The sequence below is a fragment of the Papio anubis genome, chromosome 6 (assembly GCF_008728515.1).
Source record: "Papio anubis isolate 15944 chromosome 6, Panubis1.0, whole genome shotgun sequence".
Classification (NCBI taxonomy): Eukaryota; Metazoa; Chordata; class Mammalia; order Primates; family Cercopithecidae; genus Papio; species Papio anubis.
Window position 1 is genome coordinate 30,120,406 of NC_044981.1, and position 17,750 is coordinate 30,138,155.

Below are 17,750 nucleotides of genomic sequence, written 5' to 3' on the forward strand. Positions count from 1 at the left end.
CCAGTTAGTTCACATACCTGTTGGTGAAGGGCAGGCCCATTACTGGATGGACAATCCTCCTTGGTGTGACTCTGTGGAGGGAGGGGCTATTTAGGCAAAAACACCTTCAAAGACTATGATAAAAGCCAGAAGCTTAGAAAAAAACCCATGAGGCAATACTTGAGGATTTTTGTAAAACCTTAGATGAAATAATATCCAAACCTATGCCCGTGAACCTAATAAACTAGTTTACAATCATTACACTTGGATCCAGGTTATGTTTGAAGAAAATTCTGCATTACCTATAGATGTTAAATCTACTTGAGTAGCCTTTAATTCTAAGTTTGTGAATGGCTTTTCTTCAAAACGTTCTGAGCTTGGTAAAAGAGCCAGCATGAAATAGGAAACTATGCCCGCTTCTGATCTTGTCCATTTGGCAAATCAGTTGTCTGACCCCTTGAGGACACTATTAAGAAAACTGCTAAAATTCTTGGCGGGATGTGGTGGCTCATGCCTCTAATCCCAGCACTTTGGGAGGCCGAGGCGGGCAGATCATGAAGTCAGGAGATCGAGACCATCCTGGCTAACATGGTGAAACCCCGTCTCTACTAAAAATACAAAAACGAAATTAGCCGGGCATGGTGGTGGGCGCCTGTAGTCCCAGCTACTCAGGAGACTGAGGCGGGAGAATGGCGTGAACCCAGGAAGTGGAGCTTGCAGTGAGCCGAGATCATGCCACTGCACTCCAGCCTAGGCAACAGAGCAAGACTCCATCTCAATTTAAAAAAAAAAAAAAATTAAATTCACAAAAATTTAAATACTACCGAGCATCCTCTGACCACATGGAATAAAACTAGAAATCAATAACAAGAGGAATTTTGGAAACTACACAAACACATGGAAATTAAACAATATGCTCCTGAATGACTGGTGGGTCAATGAAGACATTAGGCGGAAAATTTAAAAAATTTTTGAGGGAGGGGGTAGAGGAAGATGGCCAAATAGAAGATTTTACCAACTGACCCCCTGATGCAAAGGTACCAATTTATCAACAATCTACACCAAAAAAAGCACCTTCACAAGAACCACTCACAGTACCGGTTAGAGGAGGAAGAGTACAGCAATTGTGAGACATTGCATTGAACACAGTGGTTCCCTGATACAGCAGAAAGCAAAACCGCGTTGAATTCAGCTGATGCTGCCAACCAAGACAGTATCTAAGCCAGCCCTAACCAAAGGTGAATCAACCATTCCAGTGGTCAAAACTTGAGTTCTGGCTGGGTGCAGTGGCTCACACCTCTAATCCCAGCACTTTGGGAGGCCGAGGCAGGTGGATCACCTGAGGTCAGGATTTTGAGACCAGCCTGATCAATATGGAGAAACCCTGTCTCTACTAAAAATACAAAAGGTAGCCAGACATGGTGGCGCATGCCTGTAGTCCCAGCTACTTGGGAGGCTGAGACAGGATAATTGCTTGTACCCGTGAGGCGGAGGTTGCAGTAAGTCGAGATCACGCCACTGCACTCCAGCCTGGGTGACAGAGCGAGACTTAATCTCAAAAAACAAAACAAAACAAAAACAAAAGAAAACTTGAGTTCTGCCAAGCCTCACCATCATGGGTTAAAAGGCTCTAGGGCTCTAGGGCTCTAAAAAAACTTGAAAGTCAGTTTAGGCCACAAGGACTGGAACTCCTAAGCAAGTCCTAGTGCTGAATTGGGTTCAGAGCCACTGGACTGGAGGAGCACACGGCCTACTGAGACACCAGCTAGGGGGGCTAAGGGAGTGCTTGCACCACCCTTCCCCCAAACCCAGGCTGCAGAGCTCATGGATCCAAGAGAGACTCTTTCCTTCCACTTGAGAAGAGAGAGAAGAGTAAAGAGGACTTTTTCTTGCGTCTTGGATGCCAGCTCAGCCACATTAGAATAGAGCACCAGCCAGAATCATGCGGTCCACTCTCCAGGCCCTAGCTCCCACATCACATTTCTAGACACACCCTGGGCTGAAAGGGAACCCACTACCTTGAAGGGAAGAAGCCAGTCCTGGCAGGACCCATCATGTACTGACTAAAGAGCCCTTGGGCCCTGAATAACCAGCAGCAATAGCCAGAGAGTATGCCATGGGCTTTGGGTGAGACTCTGTGGCTTCCTGACTTCAGGTGAAACTCACCACATTCCCACCTTTGGTGGCTATAGGGTGAGACTCCTGCTTCAGAAAAGTGAAGGGAAAAGTAAAGAAGGCTTAGTCCTGCACCTTAGGTACCAGCTTGACCACAGGAGGGTACAACACCAAGCAGGCTCTTGGGGTCCCTGATTCCAGGCCTTGGATCTTGGATGGCATTTTTGGGCCTGCACTGGGCCAAAGGGGAGCCCACTACCCTGAATGGTAAGTCCCAGACCAGGCAACGTTCATCACAAGCTGAGAGCCCTCGAGTCTTAAGAAAACATCGGCAGTAGCCTGGCAATACTCTCCATGGGCCTGTGGTGATGTCAGCCATAGGGTGAGGCTCCTCTGCCTGTGGAAAGGGGAGAGAAGAGTGGGAAAGACTGCATCTCATGGTTTGAATGCCAGCTCAGCCACAGTACAATAGAGTACCAGGTGGAGTTCTAAGGTTTGTTATGCCAGCCCTTGGCTTCCAGACAGCACCTCTGGACCTGCCTGGGTCCTAGGGGAAGCCACCATCCCAAAGGGAAGGACACAAGCCTGTCTGGCTTCACCACCTGCTGATTGTAGAGTCCCCAGGGCCTTCAGTGAACACAGGCAGTAGCCAGGTAGTGGTCACAGCCACCCTTGGGTGAGAATCAGTGCTATGCTGGCTTCAGGTCTCATCCAGCACAGTCCAGTGGTGGTGGCCACAGGGCTACTTGTGTCACCTCACCACCAGCTCCAGGTGGCCCAGCACAGAAAAAGAGACTCCATATGTTTGGGAGAAAGTAAGGGAAGAGAGCAAGAGTCTCTACCTGGTAATCCAGAGAATTCTTCCTGGTCTTATCCAAGACCACCAAGGCAATACCTCTACAAGTTTGGAATAACCACAGTGCTACTGGGCTTGAGATGCCCCCTAATGCAGATATGGCTTAGATCATAACACCCAAGTCCTTTTGAATACCTGGAAAACCTTCCCAGGAAGGACAGGTACATATAAACCCAGACTGCAAAGACTACAATAAATACCTAACTCTTTAATGCCCAGACACTGATGAACATCTACAAGCATCAGCATCATTCAGGAAAACGTGACCTCAGCAAACCATCTAAATAAGGCACCAGGGACCAATCCTGGAGAAACAGAGACATGTGACCTTTCAGACAAAAAATTCAAAATAACCACTTGAGGAAATTCAAAGAAATTCAAGATAACACAGAGGAGTTCGGAAGTTTATCGGATAAATTTAACAAAGAGATTGAAATAATTGAAACAAATCAAGCAGATATTCTGCAGTTGAAAAATGCAACTGATATACTGCAAGATGCATCAGTCTCTTAATAGCAGAATTAATTTTAAAAAGAAGAAAGATTTAGTGAGGTGGAAGACAGGCTATTTGAAAATACAGAGGAGACAAAAAAAAAAAAATGACACAGGCATACAAGATCTAGAAAATAGCCTCAAAAGGGAAAATCTAATAATTACTGGCCTTAAAGAGGAGGTAAAGAAAAAAGATAGAGGTAGAAAGTTTGTTCAAAGGGATAATAACAGAGAACTTCCCAAACCTAGAGAAAGATATAAATATCCAAGTAAATGAAGGTTATAGAACACCAAGCAGATTTAACCCAAAGAAGACTACCTCAAGGCATTTAATAAGCAAACTCCCAACGGTCAAAGATAAAAATACAATATCCTAAAAGCAGCAAGAGAAAAAGAACAAATAGCATACAATAGAGCTCGAATACATCTGGCAACAGACTTTTCAGTGGAAACTTTACAGGTCAGGAGACAGTAGCATGACATATTTAAAGTACTGAAGGAAAAAAACTTTTACCCTAGAATAGTATATCCAGTGAAAATATCCTTCAAACAGAAAGGAGAAAAAGAGACTTTTCTAGACAAACAAAAGCTGAAGGATTTAATTAACACCAGAACTGTCTTACAAGAAATGCCAAAGGGAGTATTCAATCAGAAAGAAAAAGATGTTAATGAGCAATAAGAAATCATCAGAAGGTACAAAACTCACTGGTAATAGTTTAGTACACAGAAAAAAAGAAACAGAATGTTATTATAACAAGGGTACTGTGGTATATAAACTACTCATATTTTAAGTAGAAAGACTAAAAGATGAACCAATAAAAAATAACTGCAACAACTTTTTAAGACATAGATTGTACAATAAGATATAAATAGAAACAACAGGTTAAGAAGCAGGGGATGAAGTTAAGGTATAGAGTTTTTATTAGTTTTCTTTTTGCCTGTTTGTTTATGCAAACAGTGTTCAGTTGTTATTAGCTTAAAATAATGGGTTATAAGATATTATTTGTAAGCTTCATGGTAACCGCAAATTAAAAAACATGCAACGGATACCCAAAAAACAAAAAGCAAGAAATTAAATCGTATCACCAGAGAAAATCACCTTCACTAAAAGGAAGATATGAAGGAAAGAATGAAGGAAGAGAAGACCACAAAACAACTAGAAAACAAATAACAAAATGTCCTCCCTTATCAATAATAACATTGAATATTAATGGACTAAACTCTCCAGTCAAAAGACAACATGACTGAATGGATAAAATAACAGGACCCAATGATCTGTTCCCTACAAGAAACGCATGTTGCCTATTAAAAAACACATAGACTGAAAATAAAGGAATGGAAAAAGATATTCCATGCCAATGGAAATCAAAAAGAGCAGGAGTAGTTACACCTATATCAAACAAAATAGATTTCAAGACAAAAACTATAAGAAGAGACAGAAAAGGTCACTAAATAATGATAAAAGGGTCAATTCAGCAAGAGAATATAACAATTGTAAACAGATACACACCCAACACTGAAGCACCCAGTTATATAAAGCAATTATTATTACAGCTACAGAGAGATCAATCTCAATACAATAACAGCTGGAGACTTTAGCGTCACAGTTTCAGCACTGAACAGATCATTTAGACAGAAAATCAACAAAGAAACATTGGACTTAATCTGCGCTACAGACTAAATGGAACTAATAGATATTTACAGAGTATTCTGTCCAATGGATGCAGAATACACATTTTTCTCCTCAGCACATGGATCATTCTCAAGGATCTATATGTTTGTCACAAAACAAATCTTAAAACATTCACAAAAATTGAAATATCAAGCATTTTCCCTGGCCAAAATGGAATTAAACTAGAAATCAATAACAAGAGCAATTTTGGAAACCATACAAACACATGGAAATTAAACAACATGCTCCTGAATCACTGGTGGATCAATGAAGACATTAAGAAGAAAACTGAAAAATTTCTTGAAGCAAAGGATAATGGAAACACAACACACCAAAACTTCTGGGATACAGTAAAAGCAGTGCTAACAGGGAAGTTTATAGCTGTAACTGGCTACATCAAAAAAGAAAAAAACTTCAAATGAACAATCTAACAATGCATCTTAAAGAACTAGAAAAGCAAGGGCAAACCAAACCCAAAATTAGTAGAAGAAAAGAAATAAAGATCAGAGAAGTAAATGAATTTGAAATGAAGAAAACAATACAAAAGATGAATGAAACAAGTTAATTTTTTGCAAAGTTAAACAATATTGACAAACCTTTAGCCAGACTAAGAAAAAAAGACAGAAGACCCAAATAAATAAAGATTAAAAAGGACAGATTACAACTGATACTGCAGAAATTCAAAGAATCATTAATGGCTACTCTGAGTAAGTATATGCCAATAAATTGAAATACCTAGAAGAAATGGATAAATTCCTAGACACATACAACCTACCAAGACTGAACAGTGAAGAAATCCAAAACCTGAACAGACCAATAGCAAGTAATGAAAGTCATAATAAAAAGTCTCCCAGCAAAATAAAAGCCCGGGACCCGCTGGTTCCACTGCTAAATACTACCAAACATGTAAAGAAAAACTAATACCAATCTTAGTCAAACTACTCCAAAAAGAAGAGGAGGGAACACTTCCAAATTCATGCCAGGAGGCCAGTATTACCCTGATACCATAATCAGACAAAGGCACATCAAAATAAAGAAAACTGGCTGAGTGCAGTAGCTCATGCCTGTAATCTCAACACTTTGGGAGGCTGAGGCAGGTGGATCACTCGAAGTCAGGAGTTCAAGACTAGCCTGGCCAACATGGTAAGACTGTCTCTGCTAAAAATACAACAATTGGCCAGGTGTGGTGGCGTGTGCCTATAGTCCCAGCTACTCGGAAGGCTGAGGCAGTAGAATCGCTTGAACCCAGAAGGTGGAGGTTGCAGTGAACTGAGATCATGTCATTGCACTCTAGCCTAGGTGACAGAGCAAGACTCTGTCTCCAAAAAGAAAAGAAAAGAAAACTATAGGCTAATATCACTGATAAATATTAATGCAGAAATCTTCAGCAAAATACTAGCAAATCAAAATCAGTAACACATTAAAAAAGATGGTTCATCATGACCAAGTGGGATTTATCCTAGGGATGCAAGGACGATGCAAAGTATGCAAATCAATCAATGTGATACATCATATCAACAGAATGAAAGACAAAAACCGTATGATTATTTCGATTGATGGTGAAAAAACATTTGATAAAATTCAACATTCCTTCATGATAAAGACCCCCAAAAAACTGAGTATAAAAGGAACATGGCTTAACATAATAAAAACCATATACAACAGACCCACAGGTGTATCACACTGAATGTGGAAAACTTGAAAGCCTTTCCTCTAAGATCAGGAACACAGTAAGGTTGCCTTCTTTCACAACTGTTATTCAACATAGTATTGAAAGTCCTACTTAGAGCAATTAGACAAGAGAAAGAAATAGAGGTCAAATTCTCTTTGCTTGCAGATGATATAATCTTACATTTGGAAAAATCTAAAGACTCCACCAAAAAACTATTAGAACTAATAAGCAAATTCAGTAAACGTGCAGGATACAAAATCAACATACAAAAATTAGTAGCAGGCTGGGCATGGTGGCTCACACCTGTAATCCCAGCAATTTGGGAGACCGAGGCAGGCAGATCACTTGAGGCCACGTGTTCAAGACCAGCCTAGCCAACATGGTAAAAACCCCATCTCTGCTAAAAATACAAAAAATTAGCCAGGCGTGGCCGTGGGTCTCTCTAATCCCAGCTAATTGAGAGGCTGAGGTACAAGAATCACTTGAACACAGGAGGCAGAGGTTGCAGTGAGCAGAGATCACGCCTCTGCATTTCAGCCTGAGCGACAAAGTGAAAGTCTGTCTCAAAAAAAAAAAAAAAAAATTAGTAGCAGCAGGACGCAGTAGTTCATACCTATAATCTTGTCACTTTAGGAGACCAAGGCAGGAGGATCACTTGAGTCTAAGAGTGCAAGGCCAGCCTAGGCAACACAGGGAGACCCCCGACTGTACAAAAAAAAAAATTTTTTTTTGAGACGGAGTCTCGATCTGTCGCCCAGGCTGGAGTGCAGTGGAGGCCATCTCGGCTCACTGCAACCTCCGCCTCCCCGGTTGACGCCATTCTCATGCCTCAGCATCCCAAGCACCTGGGTCTACAGGCGCCCGCCACGATGCCCAGCTAATTTTTTTGTATTTTAGTAGAGATGGGGTTTCATCATGTTGGCCAGGATGGTCTCTATCTCCTGACCTCGTGATCCGCCTGCCTCAACCTCCCAAAGTGCTGGGATTACAGGCGTGAGCCACCGCTCCCAGTTAAAAAAAAAAAATTTTTTTTTAATTAGCTGAGTATAGTGTCACCTGCCTGTGGTCTCAACTACTTGGCAGGCTGAGGTGGTAGGTTGAGGCTGCAGTGAGCTATGATCCCACCACTACATTAGTCGTTAGTACAAGATCCATTCAATGAGGGAGATAGACCAATCTATTTTAATGTAACAGAATACAAATATTTAACGATAGGGATTCAGGTTGTATCTCACCTCTAAGAAATTACCACTTGCTAAGACTTCCAGTACTATGCTGAATAGAAGTATTGTGAAAGTGGGGATCTCTCAAATATTGTTCAGTTCTCGGAAAATGCTTTCATCTTTTCCCCATTCAATTATAATGTTGGCTGTGGATTTGTCATAGATGGCTTTCTGTGTCAATTTTGCTTTGAAGTAAAAGGGATGCTGGATTTTTGTCAAATGATTTTTCTGAATCTATTCAAGATGATCATATGGTTTCCTGTTTTAAAATCTGTTTATGTGTTTATGCAAACACATGTTGTGGTTTTTTGTTTTTTGGCTTTGGGAGGTGGGTTTAGTAGAGATGGGGTTCCACCATGTTGGCCAGGCTGGTCTTGAACTTCTCATCTCAAGTGATCTGCATGTCTCAGCCTCTCAAAGTGCTGGGATTACAGGCATGAGCCACCACACCCGGACTGACTTGTGTATGTTAAACCATCCCTGCATCCCTGGTTTGAAACCCACTTAATCATGCTAGATTATCTTTTATATGTTGTTGGATTCAATTAGCTAGTATTTTATTGAGTATTTTTGCATGTTCATCAGGGATATTGGTCTAGCCAGAGCAATCAGACTAGAGAAAGAAATAAAAGGCATCCAAATCGGAAAAGAGAAAGTCAAATTATCGCTATCCACTGATGACATGATCATATACCTAGAAAACCCTAAAGACTCATCGAAAAAGCTCCTAGATCTGATAAATGGACTCAGTAAAATTTCAGGATACAAAAATCAATGTAGACAAATCAGTAACACCAACAGTGACCAAGCTGAGAATCAAATCGAGAACTCAATCCCTTTTACAGCAGCTGCAAAAACAAATAAAATATGTAGGATATACCTAACCAAAGAGGTGAAAGGCTTCTGCAAGAAAAACTACAAAACACTGCTGAAAGAAATCATAGATGACACAAACAAATGGAAACACATCCCATTTTCATGGATGGGTAGAATCAATATTGTGAAAATCTCCATAATGCCAAAAGCAATCTATAAATTCAATGCAATTCCCATCAAATTAACATCATCATTCTTCACGGAATTGGAAAAAAACAATCCTAAAATGCATATGGAACCAAAAAAGAGCCTGCATAGTCAAAGCAAAACTAACCAAAAAAGAACAAATCCGCAGGCATCACATTAGCTGACTTCAATGTCACAAGGCTATAGTCATCAAAACAGCATGGTATGGGTATAAAAATAGGCACATAGACCAGTGGAATAGAATAGGGAACCCAGAAACGAAACCAAATACAGCCAACTGATCTTTGACAAAGCAAACAAAAACATAAGGAAAAGACACCCTGTTCAACAAATGGTGCTGTGATAATTGTCAGGCCATATGTAGAAGAATGGAACTGGATCCTTATCTCTCACCTTATATAGAAACCAACCCAAGATGGATCAAAGACTTAAATCTGAGACCTGACACCATAAAAATTCTAGAATATAACATCAGAAAAACTCTGCTAGACATTCTTTAGGCAAAGAGTTCATGACCAACAACCCAAAAGCAAATGCAACAAAAACGAAGATAAGTAGATGGGACTTAATTAAACTAGAAAGCTTCTGCACAGCAAAAGAAATAATCAACAGAGTAAACAGACAGTCTACAGAGTGGGAGAAAATATTCACAAACTATGAATCTGACAAAGAACTAATATCCAGAATCTACAAGGAATTCAAACAAATCAGCAACAAAAATAAATAATCCCATCAAAAAGTACACTAAGGACATAAATAGACAATCTTCAAAAGAAATATACAAATGGCCAACAAACATGAAAAAATGCTCAATATCACCAATTATCAGAGAAATGTAAGTCAAAGCCACAATGCCATACTACCTTATTCTTGCAAGAATGGCCATAAAAAAATAAAATAGATGTTGGCATGAATGTGGTGAAAATGGAGCATTTTCATACTGCTGGGAGGAATGTAAAGTAGTACAAACACTACAGAAAACAGCTTAGAGATTCCTTAAAGAACTAAAGCTAGATCTGTCATTTGACCCAGCAATCTCACTACTGGATATGTACCCAAAGGAAAAGGAGACATTATACAAAAAAGATACTTGACGCCAGGTGCAGTGGATCACGCCTGTAATCCGAGCACTTTGGGAGGCCGAGGCGGGCAGATCACGAGGTCAGGAGATCAAGACCATCCTGGCTAACACAGTGAAACCCTGTCTCTACTAAAAATACCAAAACAAAATTAGCCGGGCATGGTGGCGGTCGCTTGTAGTCCCAGCTACTCAGGAGGCTGAGGCAGGAGAATGGCGTCAACCCGGGAGATGGAGGTTGCAGTGAGCCGAGATAATGCCCCTGTACTGCAGCCTGTGCAACAGAGCCAGACCCCATCTCAAAAAAAAGAAAAAGAAAAAAAGAAAAATATATTTGTACAAGCAGATTGATAGCAGCACAATCCGTGATTGCAAAAATATGGAACCAGCCCAAATGCCCATCAATCAATGAATGGATAAACAATGAATGGATAAAAATAAATAAATAAATAAATAAATATAAATATAAATATATATATATATATAATGGAATACTACACAGTGATAAAAAGAAAAGAAATAATTGCATTCAAAGCAACCTGGATGAAGTTGGAGACCATTATTCTAAGTGAATTCACTCTGGTATGGAAAATCAAGCATTGTATGTTCTTACTTATAAATGGAAGCTAAGCTATGAGAACACAAAGACATAAGAATGATACTTTGGGAACTGGTGCGGTGGAAGGGTGGGAGGGAGGTGAGGGATAAAATACTACACATTGTGTACAATGTACACTAATTGGGTGCTGCATGTACCAAAATCTCAGAAATCACCACCAAAGAACTTATCCATGTAAACAAACACCACCTGTTCCCCAAAAACTATTGGAATTTAAAAATGTTTTAAATAAATAAAATTAAAAGAAATTTTAAAATGGATTATTTGCTTTCAAAAAAAAGAAATCACCACTTGTACAGCTTCTGTGTAATGTGAAATATGAATATCCACAATTACATGAAAAGCTGTTAAAAATAATCCTCCCAGTCCAGGCATGGTAGCTCACACATGTTATTCCAGCTACTGGGAAGGCTAAGGTGAGAGAATCCCTTGAACCCAGGAGTTCGAGGCTGCAGTGAGCTATGATGGCGCCACTGCACTCCAGCCTGGGTGACAGAGAGAGACCCTGTCTCTAAACAACAGCAATAATAATCCTTCCTTTTTCAACTCAATATTTGTGTAAGGCTAGATTTTTCAAAACATACACTTCAATCAAAGTAAGAGAATGGCTGGGATGCAGCTGGAGGCCATAAACCTAAGTGACTTAATGCAGGAACATAAAACCAAATACTGCATCTTCTCACTTATAATTGGGAGCTAAACACTGAGCGCACATGGACATAAACATGCCTACAACAGACACTGCAGACGACTAGAGTGGAGAGGGTGGGGACATGGGTTGAAAAACTACCTGTGGGTACTATGCTCACTACCTGAGTGACAGGATCCATACCCCAAACCTCAGCATCAGACAACATACCCATGTAACAAATCGGCACATGTACCCCCTGTATCTTTTTTGTTTTTTGTTTTTTGTTTTTTGTTTTTTTGTTTTTTTTGGAGACAGTTTCACTCTTGTTGCTCAGGTTGGAGTGCAATGGCGTGATCTCGGCTCACCGCAACCTCCGCCTCCCGGGTTCAAGCGATTCTCCTGCCTCAGCCTCCTGAGTAGCTGGGATTACAGGCATGCACCACCACGCCCGGCTACTTTTGTATTTTTAGTAGAGACGGGGTTTCTGCATGTTGATCCAGCTGGTCTCAAACTCCCGATCTCAGGTGATCCACCTGCCTCAGCCTCCCAAAGTGCTGGGATTACAGGCGTGAGCCACCGCGCCCGGCCACTCCCTATATCTAAAATAAAAGTCAAAATTTTTAAAACTAGTAAAGAAGAGAATGTATGCTATGAGCCAAAATGACGCTTGCAAAATCTTCCAAGAACGACACTTTCGAAAATGAAAAATAATCACTCTTCTTGTTACCAAAAATTTTGGTCGCTGCAGAAGGTGGGATCTTTTTCCTCATTGTCAGACAGGCAGCCTGGGACTAACTCTCCCCAAATCAACTACTCCGCTAGCCGGGCGGCTAGTGAGGGTGAGGGAGCTACCAATGCTAGGCAGCCTAATGGAGGGGCTGGGCATTAAAAGTGAGGGCATTAAAGTGAGGCGAAAACTTTATTCCTTATGTTTATAGGAACAGGCATTGAACTTCTCAAACCGGTAATACTGCTTTCCTTTCTCGGTCCTTTAGGACTGCATAGCTGTCATGGAGATTGTCCAACTGTCAAGGTGATTCAGTGCAATTTGAAGCTTGGAAACGGGATTGCAAGCTAGGCGTGAAGTCTTTCTGAAGTCTGGCCGTCTCTTGGTTGTAACGAGTCTCAGCTGGTTTTTGACCTCAAGGGCAACTTCTTGAATCAGATCCTGTTTTTGTTTTTGTTTTGTTTTTGTTTCTTGTTTCCCCAGACGTCTCACTCTGTCCACCCAGGTTGGGTGCAGTGTGATCTCAGCTCACTGCAGCCACCACCTCCCGGGTTCAAGCAATTCTCCTGTCTCAGCCTCACGAATAGCTGGAATTACAGGCGTGCACCACCCAGCCTAATTTTTTGTTGTTAGTAGACAAGGGGTTTCATCATGTTGGCCAGGTTAGTCTTGAACTCCTGACCTCGTGATCTGCCCTCCCCAGCCTACCAAAATGCTGCGATTACAGGCGTGAGCCACCGTGCCCTGCCTATACATTGTTAATTTTGGAAAAATTAAAAGTTAGGTGGGTTTTTTGCATTAAAAATATGTTATTTCCGCTCAAGAGATCAAGACCATCCTGGCCAACATGGTGAAACCCCGTGTCTACTAAAAACACAAAAATCAGCTGGGCATGGTGGTGCACGCCTGTAGTCCCATTTACTGGGGAGGCTGAGGCAGGAGAATCGCTTGAACCCGGGAGAAGGAGGTTGCGGTGAGCCGAGATCGTTCCACTGCACTCCAGCATGCGGACAGAGCAAGACTTTGACTCAAAAAAAAAAAAAAAAAAAAAAAAACCAAAAAGTTGTTTCCATTAACATGTAATGGGTTATTAATATTATATTAAATGAATTAATATTTTTAATATTTTGTTTTAATCTGTTTTAATTTATATATGATAAAACTTGACACAAGCCACAGAAACAAAATTTATTTGGGTCCTCACTAATTTCTTTTTTCTCGTTACCCAGGATGGAGGGCAATGGCGGGATCTTGGCTCACCACAACCTCCACCTCCTGGGTTCAAGCGATTCTCCTGCCTCTGCCTCCCAAATAGCCAGGCCTCTACCTCCTAAATCGCCAGGATTACAGTCATGCGCCGCCACCATGCCCGGCTAATTTTTTGGATTTTTAGTAGAGATAGGGTTTCTCCATATTGGTCAGGCTGGTCTCGAACTCCCAACCTCAGGTGATCAGCCCGCCTTGGCCTCCCAAAGTGCTGGGAGTACAGGCGTGAGCCACCGCCCCCAGCCGGGTCCTCACTAATTTCTAAGCGTGCACAGAGATACTGAAACCTAAAAGTTTAACAACGGCGGGCTAATTGCTGGGGGCAGTGGCTCACGCCTGTAATTCCAACACTTTGGGATTTAAAACAATACAGTATTTAACAACACAGGCTCACGCCTGTAAATAGAGTACCTTGGGAGGCCGACGTGGACGAATCGCTTGAACCCAGGAGTTTTGAGACTAGCCTTGGCAACATGGCGAAAACCCGACTCTACAAAATATATTTTTAAAAAAAATCGCCGGGTAGGCGGTTCGCGGTGGCTGACGCCTGTAATCCCAGCACTCTGGGAGGCTGATGCGAGCGGATCACGAGGTCAAGAGATCGAGACCATCCTGGCTAACACAGTGAAACCCCGTCTCTACTAAAAATACAAAAAATTAGCCGGGCGTGGTGGCCGGCGCCTGCAGTCCCAGCTACTCGGGAGGCTGAGGCAGGAGAATGGTGTGAACCCGGGAGGCGGAGATTGCAGTGAGCCAAGATCGTGCCACCGCGCCCCCCCACCGGGGGCGGAGGGGGGCGAGAGTCTCGGGGAAAAAAAAAAAAAAAAAAAGTCCGGGCAGGGTGGCTCATGCCGGTAATCCTACGCCGGTAATCCTAGCACTTTGAGAGGCCGAGATGGGAGGATCGCTTTAGTCCAGAAGTTCGAGACCAGCCTGGTCAACGGAGCGAGACAACCCACCCCCCAACACACACAGACACACACACACACAGACACACATACACCAGCTCCAAAAAACACACACACACGAAAATAACACTGATTTACACAGTTTACACAGTCCCTGGGCCAGGACTCAGGGAGATAGTGTAACAAAGTGTGGGGAAAAGAAAGAGAGATCAGACTGTTACTGTGTCTATATAGAAAGAAGTAGACATAAGAGACTCCATTTTGTTCTGTATTTAAGATGCTGTTAATCTGTGACCCTACCCCCAATCTTGTCCTTGCAAGAGACATGTGCTGTGGTGACTCAAGGTTTAATGGATTTGGGGCTGTGCAGGATGTGTCTTTGTTAAACAAGTGCCTGAAGGCAGCTTGCTGGTTAAAAGTCACACCATTCTTTTAATCTCAACTATCCAGGGACACCTACACGGCCAAAGGTCACAGGGACCTCTGCCTAGGAAAGCTAGGTATTGTCCAAGCTTTCTCCCAATGTGATAATCTGAAACAATGCTGCTAACAGGTTTATGGGGATGTTTGCACATGCATCTCAAGGCACAGCATTTTCCTTTAAACTTATTCATGTCACAGAGATTTTTGTTTATATGTCTTACTGCTGATTTCCTCCCCACAATGATCCTTTTGTCCAGCCACTCCCTTATCTTTAAGATGGTAAAGATAATTATCAATAAATACTAAGGGAACTCAGAGACCGGTGCCGGGGTGGGTCCTCTGTAAGCTGAGCGCTGGTCCCCTGGGCCCACTTTCTTTCTCTATACTTTGTCTCTGTGTCTCATTTCTTTTCTCAAGTCTCTTGTTCCACTTAACGAGAAACACCCACAGGTGTGGAGGGCAGGCTACCCCTTCACAAAGAGCGTTAGCGTCAGGAGGTGAGAGCGCAGAACAATGTTCCAGGTCCTCGCGTGGCTGTCGGGGTCTCAGGCCCCAAGGGCAGAGTGTGGAGATCTGGGGCAGCGTTGGGGATTCCACACCACTTTCATTTCCTCTCGTGACCTGGTCGTGTCCTTCTTCCTGGATACTCATGACGCAGACTCAGTTCTCATTCCCAATGGGTGTTGGGTTTCTGGAGAAGCCAATCAGCGTCGCCACGACTCCTGACTATAAAGTCCGCACGCACCCAACCGGATTCAGGAGGCTCTACTACCGACTCAGAGGATGGCGTCATGGCACTACGAACCCTACTTCTGCTCTCGGCCCTTACCAAGACCTGGGCGGGTGAGTGCGGGGTCGGGATGGAAGCGGCCTCTACCCGGAGGAGAGAGGGGCCGGACCGGCGGGGGCGCAGGACTCGGGGAGTCGCGCCCGGAGTAGGGCCGGACCGGTCTCAGCCCCTCCTCGCCCCCAGGCTCCCACTCCTTGAAGTATTTCCACACCGCCGTGTCCCGGCCTGGCTGCGTGGAGCCCCGCTTCATCTTCGTGGGCTACGTGGACGACACCCAGTTCGTGCGGTTCGACAGCGATGCCGCGAATCCGAGGATGCAGCCGCGGGCGCCGTGGGTGGAGCAGGAGGGGCCGGAGTATTGGGACCAGGAGACACGCAGAGCCAGGGACACCGCACAGACTTTACGAGTGAAACTGAAGACCCTGCGCGGCTACTACAACCAGAGCGAGGCCGGTGAGTGACCCCGGGCCAGGGCGCAGGTCATGACCCCTCCCCATCCCTCACGGACAACGCGGGTCCCCTCGAGTCTCCGGGTCCGAGATTCACCCCCAGGCTGCGGAACCCGCCCAGACCCTCGACCCGGCAGAGTCCCAGGCTCCTTTACCCGGTTTCATTTTCAGTTTAGGCCAAAATCCCTGCGGGTTGGCGGCGACAGGGGCGGGGCTCGGTGGGCGGGACTGACTAGCGGGCGGGGCCAGGGTCTCATACCCTCCAGTGGATGCATGGCTGCGACCTGGGGCCGGACGGGCGCTTCCTCCGCGGGTATGAACAGTTCGCCTACGACGGCAAGGATTATCTCACCCTGAATGAGGACCTGCGCTCCTGGTCCGCGGTGGACACGGCGGCTCAAATCTCCGAGCAAAAGTCAAATGATGGCTCTGAGGCGGAGCACCAGAGAGCCTACCTGGAAGACACATGCGTGGAGTGGCTCCGCAGATACCTGGAGAATGGGAAGGAGACGCTGCAGCGCTCGGGTAAGAGGGTCCGCAGGGCTACTCTCCCATCTCCTTCTTGGGCTAGGACTGTGCCCACAGCTGACAGACCTCAAACAGTAGAAGACGCAGGGATGGAAGCCAGAATACCCCTCCTCCCTTGGATCAGGAGAGGGGGCTGTCACCCCAGGTACAGGAGATCCTGTACCAGAGAGTGACTCTCTTAAATGACCAGCCTTCTCTCAGGGACAATTAAGGAATCTAGTCCCGCTGGAGAGTCCATTCTTCAAATGAACTGATGAGCAGTTCTCTTTGACTCTCAGTGTTAGGAATCATGGGGGAGTTTCTCTCGTGCCTGGTTCTCAGCCCCACACCAAGAGTTTTTGGAGGTCTGACTCCAGCTTTTCTCAGTCACTCAGCATCCGCACAGGCCAGGACCAGAAATCCCTTTTCACCTTCTGTCCTGGGCTATCTCACCCCGATTCTAGAACTTTCCAAGGAATAAGAGGCTATCCCAGATCCCTAAGTTCAGGCTGGTGTCAAGGTTTTGTCCTCATCTCCTACTATAATTGTCCTCTTCCTTCTCAGGATGGTCACATGGGTGCTGCTGGAGTGTCCCATGAGAGATACACAGTGAATTTTCTGACTCTTCCCCTCAGAACCCCCAAAGACACACGTGACCCACCACCCCGTCTCTGATCATGAGGCCACCCTGAGGTGCTGGGCCCTGGGCTTCTACCCTGCGGAGATCACAGTGACCTGGCAGCGGGATGGGGAGGACCAGACCCAGGACACGGAGCTTGTGGAGACCAGGCCTGCAGGGGATGGAACCTTCCAGAAGTGGGCAGCTGTGGTGGTGCCTTCTGGAGAGGAGCAGAGATACACGTGCCATGTGCAGCATGAGGGGCTACCTGAGCCCCTCACCCTGAGATGGGGTAAGGAAGGGAATGGGAGGTCATGTCTCTTAGGGAAAGCAGGAGCCCTTCTGAAGCCCTTTTGCAGGGTCAGGGCTGAGGCCTGGGGGTCAGGGCCCCTTACGTTCCCCTGTTTTCCCAGAGCCGTCTTCCCAGTCCACCATCCCCATCGTGGGCATCATTGCTGGCCTGGTTCTCCTTGGAGCTGTGGTCACTGGAGCTGTGGTTGCTGCTGTGATGTGGAGGAGGAAGAGCTCAGGTGGGGAAGGGAGAGGGGTAGAGTCTGAGTTTTCTTGTCCCACTGGGGGTTTCAAGCCCTAGGTAGAAGTGTGTCCTGCCTTGTTACTGGGAAGCACCATCCACACACATGGGCCGACCCAGCCCGGGCCCTGTGTGCCAGCACCTACTCTTTTTTTTGAGATGGAATCTT

The 17,750-nt window shown here is 44.4% G+C and overlaps 1 protein-coding gene and 1 long non-coding RNA gene across 5 annotated transcripts in view; one reads left to right on the forward strand and one right to left on the reverse strand.

The window, feature by feature from the left end:
- The first annotated feature begins 15,343 nt into the window (after window positions 1-15,343).
- The window catches only part of LOC101009503 (popy class I histocompatibility antigen, alpha chain E), a 4,744-nt gene continuing 2,337 nt past the window's right edge, over window positions 15,344-17,750 (forward strand). For 2 of the 4 annotated variants that reach the window (XM_031667643.1, XM_031667644.1), the window contains exons 1-5: window positions 15,344-15,527; window positions 15,658-15,927; window positions 16,173-16,448; window positions 17,066-17,341; window positions 17,463-17,579. In XM_031667643.1, the coding sequence (XP_031523503.1) occupies window positions 15,476-15,527; window positions 15,658-15,927; window positions 16,173-16,448; window positions 17,066-17,341; window positions 17,463-17,579 (991 nt within the window). In that variant the 5' untranslated portion in view covers window positions 15,344-15,475. The remainder of the gene's footprint in view (window positions 15,528-15,657; window positions 15,928-16,172; window positions 16,449-17,065; window positions 17,342-17,462; window positions 17,580-17,750) is intronic. The other 2 variants (XM_031667645.1, XM_031667646.1) reach the window with 1 other exon arrangement.
- LOC116275441 overlaps window positions 17,579-17,750 on the reverse strand; it is a 16,876-nt gene continuing 16,704 nt past the window's right edge. Inside the window, exon 3 of the long non-coding RNA XR_004184536.1 lies at window positions 17,579-17,747. This is a non-coding gene — a long non-coding RNA (uncharacterized LOC116275441). The remainder of the gene's footprint in view (window positions 17,748-17,750) is intronic.